Genomic DNA, 21,891 nt, shown 5'->3' with positions numbered 1-21,891 from the left:
GAGAATTTTTTTTTCTGCAGTTCTGAGAATCCTTTTGGCAAACTCCAAGCGGGCTGCCATGTGCCTTTTGAGTGGCTTCCATCTGGCCACTCTACCATAAAGGCCTGATTGGTGGAGTGCCTCAGCAATGGTTGACCTTCTGGATGGTTCTCCTATCTCCGTAAGGGAACACTGGAGCTCCGCTTTAGTGACCATAGGCTTCTTGTTCATTTCTCTGACAAAGGACCTTCTTCCCTAGTTACTCAGCTTGGTCAGACGGCCAGATGTAGGAAGGTCCCGGTGGTTGCAAACTTCTTCCATTTTCGAATAATCAAGACCACAGTGCTTTTCGGGACCTTCAATGCTGCTGAAAATCTTTTGTATCCTTCCACCAGATTTGTACGTTGACAGAATCCGGTCTCAGAGGTCTGCAGACAATTCCTTAGACTTCATTGCTTGGTTTCTGCTCTGATATGCACTGCCAACTATGAGACTTTATATAGACAGGTGTGTGCCATTCCAAATGATGTTCAATCAACTGAATTTACCAAACGTGGACTCCATTCAAGTTGTAGAAGCATCTCAAGGATGATCAGTGGAAATCAGATGCACATGATCTTAAGTTTGATTGTTATAGCAAAGGGTGTGAATACTTATGTACCTATTATGCTTGAATGTTTACATTTTTTATAAATATATACAAATGTCTGAAAATATGTTTTTACTTTGTCATTATGGTATATTTTATGTAGATTATTTTTTTTAAAGAAAACTATACTCAAATCAGCTGTAGAATAAGTCTGTAACAGCAAAATGTGGAAAAAGTGAAGCGGTGGGAATACGTTCTGGTGTCACTGTATTCATACTGCGGGGATCCAGTGTTTTCCCCTACATAGGCATAAATTTACAACCGCCCAGAAGAAGAAACCAGAATCGCCCCACCCCCCTTGCAAAAACATGCATGCTCATACTGTACAGACACAGGAAGAGCCTGTCTCTTTGGCTCACGGCTTTGCACCGTGCTTAGCCAGGCTAACTAGCTTCACTCGTGGCCAGATTGGCCAATCTCCAATAATGCGTACAAAATGGGAGCGCGGCACGAGATTGTGTCGTGAATAATGATCTTATCCTTGTAGCAGTTCGTTCAAATCCCACTGCGTGTTTCTCTGGGCTGACCAGCTTGTGCGCAGACCCATGGTATAAGCGCTGGAAAATAGGGCCCTGTTTCACTGTTGAGGGTGAGTCAATAATCACTCTCTATTCCCTCAAGGTGCATCAACTGTGCTGATCCCTCCATGGTGGGGAAATACTATTTGGCAGGCTTTGGGGTTTTTAATTCAGGCCCAAATTTTAATAGGTTGCACGGAAGTGATTTACTATCATTATGGGGGATGCTAATGGCCTGCCGCAACCGTGTTCTAGCTCATATATGTGACGATTCTCTTCCTGTCTTTCACTCGGTCTTCTCAGAAATGAGAGTAAGTTCGAATGTGTTTCTGCACAGTTACAAGACGTATTAATTTATTTACATTCTTTACACTCTATGATGTCAAGCCATTTCAATTAAGTCCATGCCTCATATATATTATACATGGATATATGTACACACATTTTTTTGGGATCAATATTGTTTCATGTGTTTAGGCGGAGATCCGGACCAGTTTTGAGGAGCTATACCGTGTCATGTCTCAGCGGGAGGAGTTCCGCTGGATGATGCTGAGGATCAAGCGCATGGCTGAGCCGTGGGTCAGTGCTATTCGATCGTTGGCTGCCAAGCAGAACCTGACCAAACGGAGGAGAAAGAAGGTAGCATACTGGTCCAATCTGCTGGGGGGCTTTGAGTCATGCAAATTACGATACTGTAGTTGTAAACTGTATGTAGCATTGGTGTGGTTTACACACACCACTCTTATGGACTGCCCCTCATTCTCTAACTGTGAACTTGAGGGCTGCTCCAGTTTTGAGCATATATGTTGAAATGTTTTCTAATAATCCATTAAAGCAAACATCAGAATCTATTTCAACCGCTCTTATCGTACAATAAATCTGAGTACATGGAGGGAACCTATAAAAGCACAAGGAGAGTATATCAACACCATACAACGCCCTGATCTGACACTGATGAGCATGCAAAGCCTTCATTTTTTGAGGCAGCAGCACCAACCCACAAATCCACTGTGCTGCTACTCATCACTGTCCTCTGAAATGCTTTTTTCTCAAACCATCCATCCATTGCTTCCGCTTATCCGGGGTCGAGTTGTTGGGGCAGCAGCTTATGCCGGGAAGCCCAGACCTTCATCCAGCTCCTCCAGGGGGTATCCCAAGGCATTGCAAGGCCAGCCGGGAGACTTAGTCACCCCAGTGTGTTGTGAGCCGTCCCTGGGCCTCCTGCTGGTGGGAAGTGCCTGGAACACCTCACCAGAGAGCCGTCCCGGGGACATTCTAACCAGATGCCAAAACTAGCTCATCTGGTTCTCCTCGATGCTGAGAAGCAGGAACTGTTCTGAGCCCTTCCTGGATCCCTAAGGTTCTCACCCTACACCTAAGGGAGAGCCTGGGCACACTGCAGCGGAAACAAATTTCAGCCGCTTGTATCCTTGATCTTGTTCTTTTGGTAACAACCCACAGCTCGTGACAATAGGTGAAGGTGGGAACGTACATTGACCGGTAAAACGAGAGCTTTACCTTTTCGGCTCAGCTCTTTCTTCATCACTACAGACGTGCCACCAATCTGCCTGTTGATCTCCCACTCAATTCTTCCCTCATTACTGAACAAGACACAAGCGAGCACTCCATCCTTTTCCGACTGAGGACTATGGCCTCAGATTTGGAGGTCCTGATTCCCATCCTGACTGCTTTACATTCTTTTTTTTTTTTTTTCTTTTTTTTAATACGTCTGCATGTTTTTATGTGGCTTATGCCAAGACTGAAAAGAAAACAGCATTTTTATATCTTGCATTTTATTCATGTGATTGTCCTCTCTGCCCTCTCTAAAGCTCAAACCAAAAGTAAAACTAAAATAAACAATGATAAAACCCACCATTTTTAATTCTTTATTATTTGAAGCTAAAAAATCTAACATCCAGAAAGGATGTGATACACCATATGAGAAGCAAAGCAATACAAGGACAGGCAGAAACATAAAGGTAAGAATTGAGCAATAGACTAATTTGTACTACATACAGGTTCATCCCCTTCAACCCTAAAACCTGTAGTCCTCACATCCATACATAGAGCAGTAGTGGCCGAAAACACTTATGCAACATCGCAGTAGTTGCTAATATGTTGGGCTAAGATCATGCAGTCAATCGTTTGCCAGTGCAGTAAGGTACTCGGCCCATCCTGCCCCCACACTAGGCAAAACCCCAGGACACAGAAGTCAAGGAGCTACTGAGGCCCTTGCACCAAAGAACCACCGGGGATCAAGAAACCCACCCCATCAGGCACACCACAAGGGCAATGGGCAGGTCGGTGTCAAGTAACCTCAAGAACCAACCCAACCCCACTCCACCCTCACTTACATATTGGTAAATGGTCTGCACTTATATAGCGCTTTATCTACACTATCACAGTGCCCAAAGCGCTTTACAAAGCCTCACATTCACCCACTCACACACACATTCATACACCAACGGGCAGCTGCTGCCATGTAAGGTGCTGCCAGGCCCACTGGGAGCATATTAGTATTCAGTGTCTTGACCAAGGACACTTCGACATGTGGACCGTCTGACCCGGGATTTGAACCAGCTACCCTTCGGTCACTGGACGACCCGCTCTACCTACTGAGTGCGTCCTATACGAGGGCCAGCAGGTACACTTAGGTCATCAGTCGGAGGGGACCTGGCTGAAGGCATTGGCGGAGTCCAACCCTCTCTAAAAATTAATCCAACGTACTGCCGGCAATGCAGACCAAACTCTAACACCAGTCGTACAGCGACTCCCTACATGAGCCGCCGAGGGACACAGTCAAGCGCCTTATCCAAGTCCACAAATCACTTTAGACTGGTTGGGCAAACTCCTTGCACCCTCCAGGAACCTGCTGAGACTGTTCCATGGGCAGGGCAAAAACCACACTGCTCCTAATGAATTTGAGATTTGACTTCCCAACAGACCCTTTGTTCCAGAAGCCCCAAATAGACCTTACCTGGGAGAATGAGTTGTGATCCCTGTAGTCAGAACAGACCCTCTGGTCACCCTTCTTAAAAAGACCACCTTCTCAGTCTGCCAATCCGGAGGCACTCTCCCCGATTACGTGATGTTGCAGAGACGTGGGAACCTGTTGGATTTATCTTACCCAACATTATAAAAAATAGACACAAAAGGAATGAAGACGCTGGTTTCTTTTTCTCATGAGGAGGGCGGATGGGAGATTGTTCAGATCACAGCCTCTCAACACGCTCTAAACAATCCCCCCCCTCGCTCCTGCTTTTATTTGAAATAGGAGGGATTTACAAATCATAATGTTCTAAGCAATAAGACACAACACAAAATATTTGATAATAAGAGGGTTTTTCCCAGACATAGTATTCTAAGTAATAAGACACAACACATAATATTGAACCAACACCTGTCACGACCCGACCACATCCGATCACGTCCTTGGTCCAGGCGCCCTTCCATCGGATGATGCTGAGTCTTCTTTTTGAAGGCGAGACATCTAAAATTGTCCATTATACTAATGCAAGCTAAGCAAATAAATGATAACTTCTACAATTTATCTAACATTTCCCTCCTGTTTATCATGTATTTGCACAAATTCTCATATCATTTTACAGTCACTTCATTTCGATTTTTAACTGTAGAATCATTTTTATGAAACAAATACATTTACACTCAGAGTAAACTTGTCATATATGAATGTTGTAGTTTAAACATTGTAATCATCTGTATCAGGTAACAAATCAGGTAAAGCAAAATCATCATTATCATCATAATCATCATTATCATCATACAGTATACATCAGCTCCATACGATTTCTCCATCGGGGTTATGGCTGTGGTGATTAATTTACTGATTAATGCCAGAATGCATGGGATACAACAACATCCACATAATGTCAGAATGGCTGCAAAAACAGCAATTGATATCAATATTGGTGTAATTAGGGTTTTATATTTACCAAAAACGTCCATTCGAGCTGTCCCACAAGGAGTGTTGATTGAGGGTCCGTAGACCATCGATGGCTCTGGTCAAGCTGCCATCTGAAGCAGTATTGTTTGTTCTCCAAACATACCGCAAACACCTCCCTCTCTTGCGAGGAGCATGTCGACAGCTATGCGGTCTTTGGAACGTCCTTGAGCTGCTCGTGCACAGCTTTCAACCCACTCTGAGTCCAATTTCCTAATCTCTGTACATTGAAGTGGATGTAGTTTATCCCATCAACATTTTTATTAATCGTACACCACCAGCATATGAAAGACTCAAATCCTCCTGCAACCTGGTCACCCAATTTGTATTGATTAGGAACCCCCACGAGGAACACCTGGCGTCGATGTATGTTGGATTATTTTGCCCCTGCCATGACAAATCTCTTTTTTTTGTATATGTTCTAGATTGGACAAAAACATTGGTGCCCTTTCCATTAAATCTTGAACAGGCATAGGGTATACTGACACATGCAATATCAAAGTGATAATAGCGCATAATCTAGATATATCTTTAGGTAATCTATCAAACAGTCTATCATCTCCGCACCACCACCAGATGTCGCTCCGTGACACTGGCACAAAATTTGGTTTGACTTTTAAGATTACTTTACACTGTGTGTCGTTCAGTGGTCCTAATTTTTTTTTCCTTTTTTAATCATGTTTATACAAGGGAAATTATTTGGTGCTACTAAAGTAGAAAACATCGGTTTGTGTTTATCTGCTTCTTTTACGGGATATATAGGATCCCATGATTTACAAGGAACCAATCATCAGTAGTTATGTTGTTAAAATTAAATGAAAATTTGTCCACCTTTCTTTGAAGTTTTCAATGGCATTTTTGGTTTAACACTGTTCCTATAACACAGTACACAATATACAATACACAATATAACACAAGCCGTTTTGCTTAGGTTAAACTTCTTTCTATGTTCTTTTGCTGTTTTTTTTTTTTTTTTTTTTTGGACCAACTGAACCAATCATAACTTGTTTCACCAATGAGGTGTTCACATCCAAAGCCTATAGTTGCATACCAGTCATATCCAAATCCCCAATTCTGCCCATTCTCTTGAGCATCATTGGTGAGAGCCGCATATGGAATTATGATTAAAGCAGCTTGATTTTGGGGGGCACAAAATATTAAACCTTTTTGCCGCGTTTGGAGGCCATGTCCACAATTTTGATCATCAGCTGTACTCCTTTTAATACGAGTTAATGATTTGAATTTTTTTTTTTTTTTTATTGGGTTTGTCATATTGGTCCAGTTGGTAGGTGATTTTCTATCTAAAAAATGGGTTTTATCATTGAGGGTGGGACGTCCCATGTACCACAAAAACAAAACCAACATCATAGTAGCCAAAGTTGCTACGTAACAACTTAGCGAATCTCATAACCAACGTGGGTGTGCCTTTCTGCTGAGTTCTCACTAAAAGGGTTGGTGTCTTTTTTCTTCACTGACCAGCAAGCGTTTTCAGAATCTACACATCTGCTCCCGCTCCGTTATCAGACTTTTGCTCACCTTCCCTGTTTGAGTACTCAGCTGAAATGACTCTTTTACAGTGTGTTAAATGAACCCACGTGTTTCTTTCTGCTATTTTTTAGGGCTGTAAAGTGTCAATCTATCTGTGCCACCATCCCTTTTTTTTTTTTTTTTTTTTTCTTTGCTAATGTAAATTTCATTTTGTAGTTTTGCACTTTGTTTTTCACAATAATTACGGTCTTGTTGTGGAATACTCATATTGGCTATCAGTATAGATTGTACCATCTTTATTTATCATTAGTTTGCATGCCTCGGTTAATGCTACTAATTCAGCAGCTTGTTCAGCCAATTCCTGTCAATCATGCCTTCATCAAGTAAGGGTATTAGTGTGGCTGGATTTAAGGTTGTGAGAGCAGACACTGTATGTGGGACCTTAAGGGTGAACTGCTCTCTAGTTGAAAAATAAGCTATTGGTTTTAGCTTATCACCATATTGTTGTGTAAGTACGGAGGTCATGCAATAGCTTTTACAATCTACCATTTGAATGAATGTTTTATCATTAAATTTGGAAGGCCTAGCGCAGCACTGGACACCAAATGTTGTTTAATGTCACAGAAGGCCTTTTCTGCCTCTGTACTCCATTAAACAGGTGATGTCATTTTAAGGTTGTCTCCATACATTAATTTTGACAATGGTGTAACAATTTCTGCATAGTTTGGAATCCATGCTCTACAATAATTTGTCAGACCTAAAAATGATTATTATATGTTTCTTCGTCTGTGGTTTAGGATTTTTTAAGACTATAGCTCTCCTGTCTTCTAATATAGTCTTTCCTCCTATACTTAAATTATGGCCTAGATATTTAACTTGTCTTTTACATCATTGCAATTTATTTTTTGTTAACTTTATGTCCCTCTTCTGTTAGATGATGCAGTAAAGTCAATGAATCCTTGCATGTCTCTCCATCTGTAGATGCCAGATGACATGCGTGTTGTCATAACTTGTGAATAATTAGTTAGACTTTCACAGTAACCTTGCGGTAATCTAGTAAAAGTATATATATATATTTTTTTTCTCAAATGTGAATGCAAACCAAAATTGACTGTTATTTTCTATTGGTACTGTAAAGAATGCATTACTTATGTCTACTACTGTAAACACAGTAGCGTCTGGTCTTAATGAATTTAACAATGTGCGTGGGATTGGTACGCATGCTGCTCTCTGTATTACTGCAGCTCATCACATTCTTTTTTTATCTTCTATTTTTGTGATAAGCTGCAAGGCTGCAGACAACAGGGCCTTTTCCATGTTTAACTGTGGTTTGTCTGGGATATCGATTGTGTAATAGAATGTACTTTCTCTGTTTTCCAGTGTTACATCGAGGTCCTCTCTTTTTAATTTATGTTTAATTCATGTTTGAGTACAAGTCCTAGTTGGAATAAGCCATCGCTTCCCAACAAATTCACAGGGCACTCCGGGACTTCGAAAATGGGCATTCTACAAGGTTATTTCAGGTTTTTCAGTGTCCAAACTCAGAATGTCCTGTAAATTGAAATCCACCTCCTCATTCTCTGTAATGTTTACACAAGAGGATTTGTTGAGTTGGGAAGCAGGCTGGCCTAGTCATGCAGTAGTTTGTCCGTATTCTCTTTTATTTTTCTTTTTTTCTTTTTTTTTAGGGCAGTCACGTGCAATGTGGCCTTTGTTTCCATAGCACCAACAGATGGTATTATCATAATAATTTCGATTTCTACCATATCTTACTCTCCCACGGTCTCTGCCGTGTCCTCTAAAATTATCTCTCTCTCTGCCTTGATAGTATATTTCTGCTTCTTCGTCGAGGAAGACATCTATCTTCTCTCTTTGTTTTTTGTCTAACACTCTTTTTGCGTGGAGGGCATGATTAACATATTCCTCCAGAGGGCCAGTTGCTAGGTTTATCCAATGTTTATCTACCCATCTGTTAATGTGTTCTTTCGAATTCGCATGTAAAGCATTTTTTAACTGTTGTTGATAAGGTGTGATGCCGGCTACGGCCTTTTTCACATCCTCATTAGTCCAGGTCCTATAGACCAAAATAGTTTCTTTTTGGATTTGCCACTTCAATCATCGGAAATAAATCCATGTTCCCTCGTCTGAGGTTATATTTGTTATTTTGGGAGTGGGAGAAAATGTTTCTCCCATAGTTTTAGACCAATTCATTTGTACCCCTTCCGATCGTAAAATTCGTTGTTTGTGCCTCTCGAGTTGGAGGATTTTCATGAGGTGGCAAAACCAGGTACAAGGGTGCTGATGCTTTTGTTTCCTTATTTTTTTTACAACTTTCTTCAATTATCTTTTTCTCGCTAATTCTTATTATTGGTCCTGTCTCGTCATCTTCCTGTCTTTGAAACAACATATTTTTATGTCTACCTTCCTGCTCTTTTTGTTCATTTGTTAAGTGTTTCTTATTCTCCCTTCCTTTTTCTCTTTTTGACGCCATGTTTAACCAGAAGAGTAAGTCGTCAAATCCATCTTTTTGTATTTGTGATATATCATTTTTGTGTCGACACTTTATTTCGTTTTGAAGTTGAACTATTTTTTGCGAATTTAGCTGGCCAGCGAAACCGTATTTGGTTATCCACGTGTTTAAATGTTCTATTTTGGAATGGTTTTGTAGTTGAACATATTTCCAATCTTTACACGTTAGGTCTATTTTTTGATCCGGTTTACTGTTATTTATTCCCATTTTTGTGAATTTGGAAGTCAGTTCATTTGCACCTAGAGTGACCTAAATACTGACTTTATTCAAAAATGACAGGGTGACAATAAATGTCTGAGTTTTGGTAATTCTCAAGCTTCTACCCTAATTGGGGCGGAGAATTCTTGCCTTTGCTTCCAAACTCAGTTGTCACTTACAATCCCGTCTTATACATTCATACTTTTACACATACACACGATATTAATAACGTTTTTATAAACACACGAAAACACGGAAACACAGAAATACGGAATTTAAGTACGTACAGGACCCCGCCGTCCCCACGGATTTTATCGGATTCCGTCGTCCATCTTGACCACTTGCCAGTGACTAGTATTACACAAGGTTTGTTCTGCCGCAGACTTCTTCGTCGCGCAATTCACTCACTCTTTAATCCTTTTTTCCCCAAAAATTTTTTTAAAATTTAACTCACCACTCGTCTTCAATCCTGTGGATTGTCGTCAACCTTCAGATCCCAGTTGAGGAGGACGAAGACCAGTCCCGTAAAGGGTCTTACTTGCCGTGGCCACGGTCTCTTAACTGGAAGTCGGCTCCACAACTGGAATCCTCGGGTGTGTTGACATCCGGCTCGAAGGACCAATTTAATGTTGGATTTATCTTACCCAACATTATAAAAAATAGACACAAAAGGAATGAAGACGCTGGTTTCTTTTTCTCATGAGGAGGGCGGATGGGAGATTGTTCAGATCACAGCCTCTCAACACGCTCTAAACAATCCCCCCCCTCGCTCCTGCTTTTATTTGAAATAGGAGGGATTTACAAATCATAATGTTCTAAGCAATAAGACACAACACAAAATATTTGATAATAAGAGGGTTTTTCCCAGACATAGTATTCTAAGTAATAAGACACAACACATAATATTGAACCAACACCTGTCACGACCCGACCACATCCGATCACGTCCTTGGTCCAGGCGCCCTTCCATCGGATGATGCTGAGTCTTCTTTTTGAAGGCGAGACATCTAAAATTGTCCATTATACTAATGCAAGCTAAGCAAATAAATGATAACTTCTACAATTTATCTAACAGAACCATTCTGAAAACCGTCCTTACTTGTATGGCTTTCATAAAAATTACAAATGATGATACCTGTACGTCTGTACTTGTACTCATTCTCGTAAAAATTATTTAACTACGACACAGATACCACTTCACCAGCCTGACAATTGTATTCTGCCCTGCCTGAGCGTGCGGTGTGCAATTTGGTAGATAGAAAACAGTTCTTCATTAAGTCTACATGTGCTTGCTTCAAGCGAGCCTTCGCCTCGCGTTACTCGCATGAGTAGTTTGATCACGGAAGTTATTAATACACACCGAACAAGCATTCGCTTCATTTGCGCCACATTGATATGCTCCTCCCAACTCGGTCCTCTTCAGCAGGTCGTCGGCACGCTCACGTCCGACGACGGTCTGCTCTGAGTGGCCACAGCAAGCGAGATGGCCCTGTCCCCAAGGCTGGTTCATTTATTTTTTTTTCTACCTAGTTGTTCTCCGCTTCCAGACCCACCGCTGTGAGCGGCCTTGATCAGAGAGACGTCGCAGATACTCAGTACAGTACAAAGTTATTGTAAATAAATGTAAAAAAGGCTTGAAAATGTTTGAAAGTTTCACATTTTATCCAAATTTACCACGCCGGTGGGCTTGGTCCGAGCAACATTGTTGATGTACAGTGCTCATCATAGGTGTCGTTTTCATGAGCTGTGAGGATTTAGTGTCTCAATCCAAATCTGTTGCCAAGAACAGAAAAATAATTCTGTAGCAAAAATAGCATGTTCCAGACTCCAAAGACTTGTTTTGTATTCCTCAGTTAACGCCGCAGCCATGCCACTATCTCTCTCCCAGTGCTCTATGTACAATCGACAATAGATAGAACCATCATCAGATGGCTACCACGTCATTGCCCCACATTCAACAACCCCTCCACGTAGGCACAGGAGGCACGTCTTTTGGAATTGCATCTAGCCATATTGTACTGTATATCTGTGAACCGAAAATACAGTGGGTACGGAAAGTTTTCAGACCCCCTTAAATGTGTCACTCTGTTATATTGCAGCCATTTGTTAAAATCATTTTAAGTATTTTTTTTCCTCATTAATGTAAACACAGCACCCCATATTGACAGAAAAAAAACATAAATGTTGAAATTTTTGCTGATTTATTAAAAAAGAAAAACTGAAATATCACACAGCCATAAGTATTCAGACCCTTTGCTGTGAAACTCATATATTTAACTCTGGTGCTGTCCATTTCTTCTGATCATCCTTAAAATGGTTCTACGCCTTCATTGGAGTCCAGCTGTGTTTGATTATACTGATTGGACTTGATTAGGAAAGCCACACACCTGTTTGGTATAAGACCCTACAGCTCACAGTGCATGTCAGAGCAAATGAGAATCATGAGGTCAAAGGAACTGCCTGAAGAGCTCAGAGACAGAATTGTGGCAAGCCACAGATCTGGCCAAGGTTACCAAAAAAATGTCTCCTTCACTTAAGGTTCGTAAGAGCACAGAGGCCTCCATAATCCTGAAATGGAAGACGTTTGGGACGATCAGAACCCTTCCTAGAGCTGGCCGTCCGGCCAAACTGAGCAATTGGGGGAGAAGAGTCTTGGTGAGAGAGGTAAAGAAGAACCCAAAGATTACTATGGCTGAGCTCCAGAGATGCAGTCGGGAGATGGGAGAAAGTTCTAGAAAGTCAACCATCACTGCAGCCCTCCACCAGTCAGGGCTTTATAGCAGAGTGGCCCGACGGAAACCTCTCCTCAGTGCAAGACACACAAAAGCCCGTATGGAGTTTGTTAAAAAAAAAAAAAACACCTGAAGGACTCCAAGATTGTGAGAAATAAGATTCTCAGGTCTGATGAGACCAAGACAGAAATTGTTGGCCTTAATTCTAAGTGGCATGTGTGGAGAAAACCAGGCACTGCTCATCACCTGTCCAATACTGTCGCAACAGTGAAGCATGGTTGTGGCAGCATCATGCTGTAGGGTCACCCATGGCAAACAGGTCTTAGGTGAGGGACCAGACAAAGCACGGGTAAAAGACCCCCTATGACGAATAAAATAAATGGATGTAGGTTTCCCTTGCCCTGACGCGGGTCACCGGGGCCCCACTCTGGAGCCAGGTCTCGAGGTGGGGCTCGAAGGGGAGTGCCTGGTAGCCAGGCCTGCACCCATGGGGCCCGGCCGGGCACAGCCCGAAAGGGTAACGTGGGTTCCCCTTCCCATGGGCTCACCACCTTGGAAGGGGGCATACGGGCCGGGAGCAGTGTGAGTTGGGCGGTGACGAAGGGCAGGGACCTTGGGGATCCGATCCCCGGCTACAGAAGCTGGCTGTGTGAGGTTGTGAAGTTCCGACTAGATATAGTCGGACTCGCCTCCACACACAGCTTGGGCTCTGGTACCTGTCCTCTTGAGAGGGATTGAATTCTCTTCCACTCTGGAGTTGCCCACGGTGAGAGGCGCCGGTGTGGGTATACTTATTGCCCCCCGGCTCGGCGCCTGTATGTTGGGGTTCATCCCGGTGGACGAGAGGGTAGTAGCCTCCCTCCGCCTTCGGGTGGGGGGACGGGTCCTGACTGTTGTTTGTGCCTATGCACCAAACAGCAGTTCAGAGTCCTTGGAGGGGGTGCTGGAGAGAGCTCCCGCTGGGGACTCCATCGTTCTGCTGGGGTACTTCAATGCTCACGTGGGCAATGACCGTGAGACCTGGAAGGGCGTGATTGGGATGAACGCCCCCCCCGATCAAAACCCGAGCGGTGTTCTGTTATTGGACTTCTGTGCTCATCACGGATTGTCCATAACGAACACCATGTTCAAGCATATGGGTGTCCACACGTGCACTTGGCCCCAGGACACCCAACGTCGCAGTTCGATGATCGACTTTGTGGTCGTGTCATCGGACTTGCGGCCGCATGTCTTGGACACTCTGGTGAAGAGCGGGGCGGAGCTGTCAACTGATCACCACCTGGTGGTGAGTTGGCTCCGATGGTGGGGGAAGATGCCTGTCCGACGTGGCAGGCCCAAACGTATTGTAAGGGTCTGCTGGAAATGTCTTGCAGAATCCCCTGTCAGAAGGAGTTTCAACTCCCACCTCCGACAGAACTTTGCTCATGTTCCGGGGGAGGCGCGGGACATCAAGTCCGAGTGGACCATGTTCCGTGCCTCCATTGCTGAGGCGGACCTGTCGGTGCCTGTCTTGGCGGCAATCCCCGAACCCGTTGGTGGACACCAACCGTGAGGGATGCCGTCAAGCTGAAGAAAGGAGTCCTATCGAGCCTTTTTGGCCTGTGGGACTCCTGAGGCAGCAGATGGGTACTGGCTGGCCAAGCGGAATGCAGCTTTGGTGGTCGCTGAAGCAAAAACTCGGGTATGGGAGGAGTTCGGTGAGGCCATGGAGAAAGACTTCCGGACGGCTTCGAGGAAATTCTGGTCCACCATTCGGCGTCTCAGGAGGGGGAAGCAGTGCACCATCAGATGGCGCGTTGCTGACCTCGACTCGAGACGTTGTGAGTCGGTGGGGAGAATACTTCGAATAACTCCTCAATTCCACCGACACGCCTTCCCATGAGGAAGCAGAGTCTGGGTTCTCTGAGGCGGGCTCTCCTATCTCTGGGCTTGAGGTCACCGAGGTGGTTAAAAAGCTCCTCGGTGGCAAGGCCCCGGGGGTGGATGAGATTCGCCCGGAGTTCCTAAAGGCTCTGTTTCAGTTTAGTTTATCAGTTTATTTTTGAAAGGGGACAATGCAATTTCATAAAACACATGACGTACACATGGTTAAAATAGCCAGAATTAGCCAGAGGGCTAGATGTTGTGGGGCTGTCCTGGTTGACATGCCTCTGCAATATCGCATGGACATCGGGGACAGTGCCTCTGGGGTGCTGGTCCCCCTTTTTAAGAAGGAAGACCGGAGGGTGTGTTCCAACTACAGGGGGATCAGACTCCTCAGCCTCCCTGGTAAGGTCTATTCAGGGGTGCTGGAGAGGAGGGTCTGTCGGGAAGTCAATCCAGGAGGAGCAGTGTGGTTTTCCTCCTGGCCGTTGAACAGTGGACCAGCTCTATACCGTCGGCAGGGTCCTTGAGGGTGCATGGGAGTTTGCCCATGTGTTTTGTGGACTTGAAGAAGGTGCTTGACCATGTCCCTCGGGGAGTCCTGTGGGGGGTGCTTTGGGTGTATGGGGTACCGAACCCCCTGATACGGGCTGCTCGGTCCCTGTACGACCGGAGTCAGAGTTTGGTCCGCATATCCGGCAGTAAGTCGGACTCGTTCCCGGTGAGGGTTGGACTCCGCCAAGGCTCCCCTTTGTCACCGATTCTGTTCATAACTTTTATGGACAGAATTTCAAGGCGCAGCCGAGGCGTCGAGGGGGTCTGGTTTGGTGGCCTCAGTAGTGCATCTCTGCTTTTTGCAGATGATGTGGTTCTGTTGGCTTCATCAAGCCGTGATCTCCAACTCTCACTGGAGCAGTTCGCAGCAGAGTATGAAGCGGCTGGGATGAGAATCAGCACCTCCAAATCTGAAATCATGGTCCTAAGTCGGAAAAGGGTGGCATGCCCTCTCCGGGTCGGGGATGAGATCCTGCGGAAGAGGTCAAGTATCTTGGGGTCTTGTTCACGAGTGAGGGACCAAGAATGGAACGGGAGATCGACAGGCGGATCGGTGCAGCGTCTGCAGATGCGGACTTTGTATCGGTCCGTTGTGGTAAAGAAGGACCTAAGCCGAAAGGCGAAACTCTCTATTTACCGGTCGAGCTACGTTCCTACCCTCACCTATGGTCACGAGCTGTGGATCATGACCGAAAGAACAAGATCCCGGATACAAGCTGCCGAAATGAGTTTCCTCCGCAGGGTGTCCGGGCTCTCCCTTAGAGAGAGGGTGAGAAGTTCGGTCATCCGGGAGAATCTCAGACTAGAGCCGCTGCTCCTCCACATTGAGAGGAGCCAGATGAGGTGGCTGGGGCATCTTATTTGGATGCCTCCCGGACGCCTCCCTGGTGAGGTGTTCCGGGCACGTCCCACCGGGAGGAGACCCCGGGGACGACCCAGGACACGCTGGAGAGACTACGTCTTTTGGCTGGCCTAAGAACGCCTTGGGATCCCTGGAGCTGGATGAAATGGCTGGGGAGAGGGAAGTCTGGGCGTCCCTGCTGAAGCTACTGTCCCCACGACCCGACCTCGGATAAGTGGTAGAAACTGGATGGATGGATGGATGGATGGATGAAAGTAACCAATGAAAATCAGACATTGCTTTTGAATTGTGGATCAAGAGAATTATCTATAAAAAATAAATTTGAAAAAAAGCAGGCCTGGACAAAAATGATGGTACCTATAATATTTAGTTGCACAACCTTTTGAGGCAGTCACTACAATCAAACGATTTGTAACTTTCAGTGAGACTGCACCTCTCAGCAGATATTTTTGCTCACTCTGAAAGTTATCCTAATCCTAAAAGACGTGCCTATGTGGCGGCCATGTCGAATGGTGGCCACCCACAGAGAGAGAGAGAGACGTGGCGCGGCACGGTGTTAATGCTGAGGAATACAAAAACAAATCTCTGGAGTCTGGAACATGCTATTTTTGGTACAGTAACATTTTATCTGTCAAGCCGTTCTCCTTTAGCAATGGATTTGGAACTAGGAAGCACAGAAATTCCTCGCGGCTCATGAAAGCGACTCGCCTATTATGTGTACTTGTATGTCTACAATGTCATCATGACCAAGCCCACCGGCGTGGTAAGTTTGGATATAATGTGAAACTTTCAAAAGGTTTTTGTGTACTGTATTTATTTACAAGTGCTTCAATGTAACGAACAATCGGCTATATCGAACGGCCCCCCGCCCCTATTAGTCCGTTCTATCGAAGTTCCACGGTACGCAACTGTTCCATGTCCATGTGTATTCCATGTCCAGCATTATCTAATATAAGACATATAATCCTATTGCACAGCATTTTAATGTCATGTAAGTTGCGTCTTTGTGAAATATAGAAAGATATGCAACTTAACTGTCCCAGTTGCAAGGCTCAAATGACTGCAGGAGTTGCCTTTTGACGTCAGCTTTATTTCTAAAGCCAAAATATATACGGCTTACGACGACTCTTCATTTCACCATGCCTCAACTGCAGTGGTTCGGCTCGAGTTACATTCAAGGCACACACAAGAAAAACGGTGCATGAATGATGCCTTCACTTACAATTCAGAAACATCGGTATTAGACAAAAGAACAGGAAACCTAGTAAAAATAAAAATAAAAATAAAAAAAATGAGGGGTGTCTGCAAACAAAAAATAAAATAACTCATTTTATTAATAGGATGACCACAATCTTTCCTGAAAAGTCATGTCTCTCACATAACATGAGATTTTGCTTCCAAAATTAATGACTTGCATACAACAGTCCACTTCATACTGCATTGCAGAATTTACTTGGGCTCATAAATTCACAAGGTTATTTTTTGTCTTCATAATAACACTTTTGAAAAGGTTCCAACTAATGTATTTAGTTGTAATTTTTTGTATTGCAAGTTTTGAAAGCAGCTTCATTATTTAAAATCAAGCGAAGTCCCTTGTTAAGTCGAGTAACCCGATGCATGTTTTGATTATTTCTACTTTTGTTTGTAGTCTGCTTTATTTTTCACTTTTTGTTTGCTTCAGCATTTACTTTTAAGATGTTTGTAAATACCAAGTGGCTGCAGATGGAAGTTTGCAATAGCAATTAAATGACTAATTCGTATTATTAAATGTTTCTGTAAATTAATAGCTTTCTGCTTCTTTGTCTTGAATAATATTTTAGATATGATATTAATTTGTGTTAATGTACAGTATACTGTATATCTTGTGTACATCAATGTTCTTCCTTTATCAGCTGATATATAGGTTATTGGCCAATATATTGGATGATCGCATATCAGATATCAGCTTTTTTTTAGCCTCCTATATCGGCACTTCGCCCAAAAAGTTCTATATTAGTCAGGCTCTAGTTTTTAACCAATATTTGAATTAATTAAAACACATTTAAGTGTCGTTACTTGGTATTGGTGAGCCGAGTACACAATACTTGTGCTCGTATTCGGTCTGTAAAAAAAGTAGGATCTGCGTATGCCTAATAGTAATATTATAAGAACAATAATGCCTTAGTTTTATATAATGCTTTTCAAGGGACCCAAAGATGCTTTGGAAACTGGTATGAAGTTAGCATTTTTTTTTGTTTATTTTACTGTTTTCTCCTGCTATAGATTTACATCGTACCTTTTGTCATGGGTTACTTATTAGATTTCCCTTTCTCTCATGTCAGGTCCTGGTGCACTTGGGTCTGCTGACCAAGGAGTCAGGCTTTAAAATAGCAGAAAATGCCTTCAGCGGTGGCCCGCTGGGCGAGTTGGTCCAGTGGAGTGATCTCATAACCACACTGTATCTGCTTGGTCACGATGTCCGCATTTCTGCCTCCCTGGCTGAGCTCAAAGAGTAAGTACATAAAAGTACACACATGGACAAAATTGTTTGTATCCTACCGTGAAAGAAATAACCTCACAGTGGTCACTGAAATGACTGCAAACATTTTTTTCCAGGATCATGCGGCGGGTGATGGGGAATAAGTCCAGTTGCCCTACTCAAGGTGACAAGGTTGTTGAGCTCATATACATTGACATTGTGGGCCTCACCCAGTTTAAGAAGACACTTGGACCTTCATGGGTCCACTATCAGTAAGTACTTATTTTTTTTACATTAAATGGGCCTATCACTGTCAGAACAAAGGGTTGGGTTTTTTGTTGTTGTTGTTTTTTTATCCTCCCCCAATACCCATGCCAAACCAGTATTTTAAAACAGTACCAGCGGCTGAAATAAGTATTTAACACGTCACCATTTTTCTCACTCAATATCCTTCCAAAGATTTCACCAGATGTTGGAAGCAACTCAACTCTTCTTTTCCTTTCGGCTTGTCCCTTTAGGGGTCGCCACAGCACGTCATCCTTTTCCATGTAAGCCGATCTCCTGCCTCCTCCTCTCGAACACCAACTGCCCTCATGTCTTTCCTCACGACATCCATCAACCTTCTCTTTGATCTTCCTCTAGCTCTCTTGCCTGGCAGCTCCATCCCCATCATCCTTATACCAATATACTCACTCTCTCTCCTCTGGACATGTCCAACCCATCGAAGTCTGCTCTCTCTAACTTTGTCTGCAAAACATCGAAACTTGGCTGTCCATCTGATGAGCTCACCTCAACATCTTCATTTCCGCCACCTCCACCTCTGCTTCCTGTTGTCTCTTCAGTGCCACTGTCTCTAATCCGTACATCATGGCTGGCCTCACCACTGTTTTATAAACTTTGCCCTTCATCTTAGCAGAGACTCTTCTGTCACATAACACACCTGACACCTTCCTCCACCCGTTCCAACCTGCTTGGACCCATTTCTTCACTTCCTGACCACACTCTCCATTGCTCTGGACGGTTGACCCCAAGTATTTAAAGTCCTCCACCCTTGCTATCTCTTCTCCCTGTAGCCTCACTCTTCCCCCACCACCCCTCTCATTCATGCACATATATTCTGTCTTACTACGGCTAATCTTCATTTCCAGTGCATGCCTCCATCTTTCTAACTGTTCCTCCACCTGCTCCCTGCTTTCACTGCTGATCACAGTGTCATCTGCAAACATCATGGTCCACGGGGATTCCAGTCTAACCTCATCTGTCAGCCTATCCATCACCACTGCAAACAGGAAAGGGCTCATGGCTGATCCCTGATGCAGTCCCACCTCCACCTTAAATCGTCTGTCACACCTACAGCACACCTCACCACTGTTCTGCTGCCCTCGTACATGTCCTGTATTATTCTAACATACTTCTCTGCCACTCCAGACTTCCGCATGCAGTACCACAGTTCCTCTCTGGGTACTCTGTCATAGGCGTTCTCTAGATATACAAAGAAACAACATAGCTCCTTCTGACCTTCTTTGTACTTTTCCATCAACATCCTCAAGGCAAATAATGCATCTGTGGTACTCTTTCTAGGCATGAAATCATACTGTTGCTCACAAATACTCACTTCTGACCTGAGTCTAGCCTTCACTACTCTTTCCCATAACTTAATTGTGTGGCTCATCAACTTTATTCCTGTATAGTTCCCACAGCTCTGCACATCACCCATCACCCTTACAGGTACCGTACTTATACCATCACTTCTTCGTCACCCCTATTTCCTTCACCAACATGTCCATTACAATCTGCACTAATCACGACTCTCTCGCTGTCTGGGATGCTCAGAACTACTTCGTCTAGCTCCTTCCAGAATTTCACTTTCACCTCGAGGTCACATCCTAACTGTGGGGAATAGCCACTAATCACATTATACATAACACCGTCAATTTCAAGTTTCAGCCTCATCACTCAATCTGATACTCTTTTCACCTCCAAGACATTTTTAGCCAACTCTTCTTTTAAAATAACCCCGACTCAATTTCTCTTCCCATCTACACCATGGTAAAATACTTTAAACCCTGCCCCTAAACTTCTAGCGTTACTGCCTTTCCACCTGGTCTCCTGGACACACATTATATCAGCCTTTCTCCTAATCATCATGTCATCCAACTAATGAGATTTTCCTGTCATAGTCCCAACATTCAAAGTCCCCACATTCAGTTCTAGGCTCTGTGCTTTCCTCTTCTCCTTCTGCCGAAGAACCCACTTTCCACCTTTTCTTCTTCTTCTTCGACCCACAGTAGCTGAATTTCCACCGGCGCCCTGCAGCTTGACGGCGCCGGTGGCGGACGTTGTTAACCCGGGCCACGACCGATCCGGTATGGAATTCTTTGGATGAACGCTCATATTTGTTTGGCAAAGTTTTAAGCCGGATGCCCTTCGTGACGCAACCGTCTGCATTTATCCGGGCTTGGGACTGGCCTACAGTTTGAACTGGCCTGTGCCCCCCATAGGGCTGCATTTTGGAAACAACTCAAGTAATCCATGCATACAAAGAAAGTAGAACAAATAAGCTCAGAAATTAAGTTGTGTGTAAAAATGTGAAATGACACCGGGAAAAAGTATTGAACATGCCAACTGGTATTTATTTATCCCAACATCTGGTGTAATTTTCATGTCAATAGCACTTTTGGAAATATATTTAATGAGAAAAATGGTGAAGTGTTAAATACTTATTTCAGCCAATTTATCTACTTTAAAAGCTATACAACAATCTTCATAGGACCATGGCCACCATTATATTGCTTCAAGGAGGCTGTGGAAAGATTGGTAAATTACCACCAACTTTGTATTATTATTATTATTGTTGTTATTATTATTATTATTATTATTATCCATATTCCCATATTATCTGTGGTCGGGTCACGGGGGCAGCAGCCTAAACAGAGAAGCCGAGACTTTCTTCTGCCCAGCTACTCTTTCAGAGGGATTCTGATACCAGGTCAGCAGAGAGAGAGAGGGCGGAACAGAGGAACTAGAGGCTAGGACCTAGGAAGTTCTATATTTGGAACTTCCTAAGAACTTTATATATTAAGTGGGATAACATTCCATCCATCCATCCATTTTCAACACCGCTTAAGGCGGACTACACCCTGAACTGGTCGCCAGACAGTCGCAGGGCACTGGGATATCATTGTCAAATATAATCAACACTGTTACTCTTTACAAATTTGCAGATGCGAATACGATCGTGATTGGTCAATCCCAAGCCCCTCCCGTCTGCCGCCCCACTCCCGCGTACAGGACAATTTTGGAGTGACTCGTAAATATACAGTATGTAAAGTGTTGCTCAATTTACAACCAACAAAGTTTTTTTTTTTTTGTGCCCAAATGCATTTCACAAAATGACAGCCTATTTACTCGACAAACCTTAGAAATACAGTAGGTGCTTGGTTTGCGTATAGTAACCATGAGCCATAGCAAGTAATCTTTTAGTATTAAATACTGCCCAAATGCAACAGACTCAGCACAATATGTACATTTAAACTAAAATAATCAAGATATGATGAAAAGAGAAGATTATTTAATTTTAACAAGTTCTGCTCCATTCACAATCCAGCTGGTACACACCAATTTTCAAACATCACCATCGAACAGCTATTGGACTTTCACGGAGGATACGTCAGACGTCCCTCGATTTAAGCAAACTCTTGAAGGGGCTCCTCCATGCGCGTTTAAGACAATTGAGACGCTCCTTAATATGGTGGCGTGGCAACAACTTCCGAATCGGCTTCAGTGTTTTGAGGAGCGAAGAGCTAGGAACGTTGCATTTAAGAGACTTGAGATCCACCCTTAGTCCCTCCAGCATGTCCTGGGTCTTTCCCGGGAACATCTCACCAGGGAGGTGACCAGGGGGCATCCTAACCAGATGCCTGAGCCACCTTTTCTGTCTCTTCTCGATGCTGAGGAGCAGTGGCTCTATTTTTAGCCCCTCCCAAATGGCAGAGCTTCTCACCCCATCTCTAATGCTGTTACTGTCACAACCCACAGCTTGTGACCACATAGGTGAGGGTGGTAATTGACTACCGACGGGCATTTTTCAGAACCTTA

At 43.8% G+C, this 21,891-nt stretch overlaps 1 protein-coding gene across 2 annotated transcripts in view; it reads left to right on the top strand.

The window, feature by feature from the left end:
- mgat5 (alpha-1,6-mannosylglycoprotein 6-beta-N-acetylglucosaminyltransferase) overlaps positions 1–21,891 on the top strand; it is a 152,349-nt gene that overhangs the window by 69,411 nt on the left and 61,047 nt on the right. For both annotated transcript variants that reach the window (XM_061797464.1, XM_061797456.1), the window contains 3 exons: positions 1,624–1,785; positions 17,657–17,826; positions 17,931–18,065. In XM_061797464.1, the coding sequence (XP_061653448.1) occupies positions 1,624–1,785; positions 17,657–17,826; positions 17,931–18,065 (467 nt within the window). The remainder of the gene's footprint in view (positions 1–1,623; positions 1,786–17,656; positions 17,827–17,930; positions 18,066–21,891) is intronic.

The sequence above is a fragment of the Phyllopteryx taeniolatus genome, chromosome 1 (genome assembly GCF_024500385.1).
Source record: "Phyllopteryx taeniolatus isolate TA_2022b chromosome 1, UOR_Ptae_1.2, whole genome shotgun sequence".
NCBI classification, from domain to species: domain Eukaryota; kingdom Metazoa; phylum Chordata; class Actinopteri; order Syngnathiformes; family Syngnathidae; genus Phyllopteryx; species Phyllopteryx taeniolatus.
The sequence above is the reverse complement of the archived record's forward strand: the minus strand, read 5'-3'. Positions and strand labels throughout refer to the sequence as shown.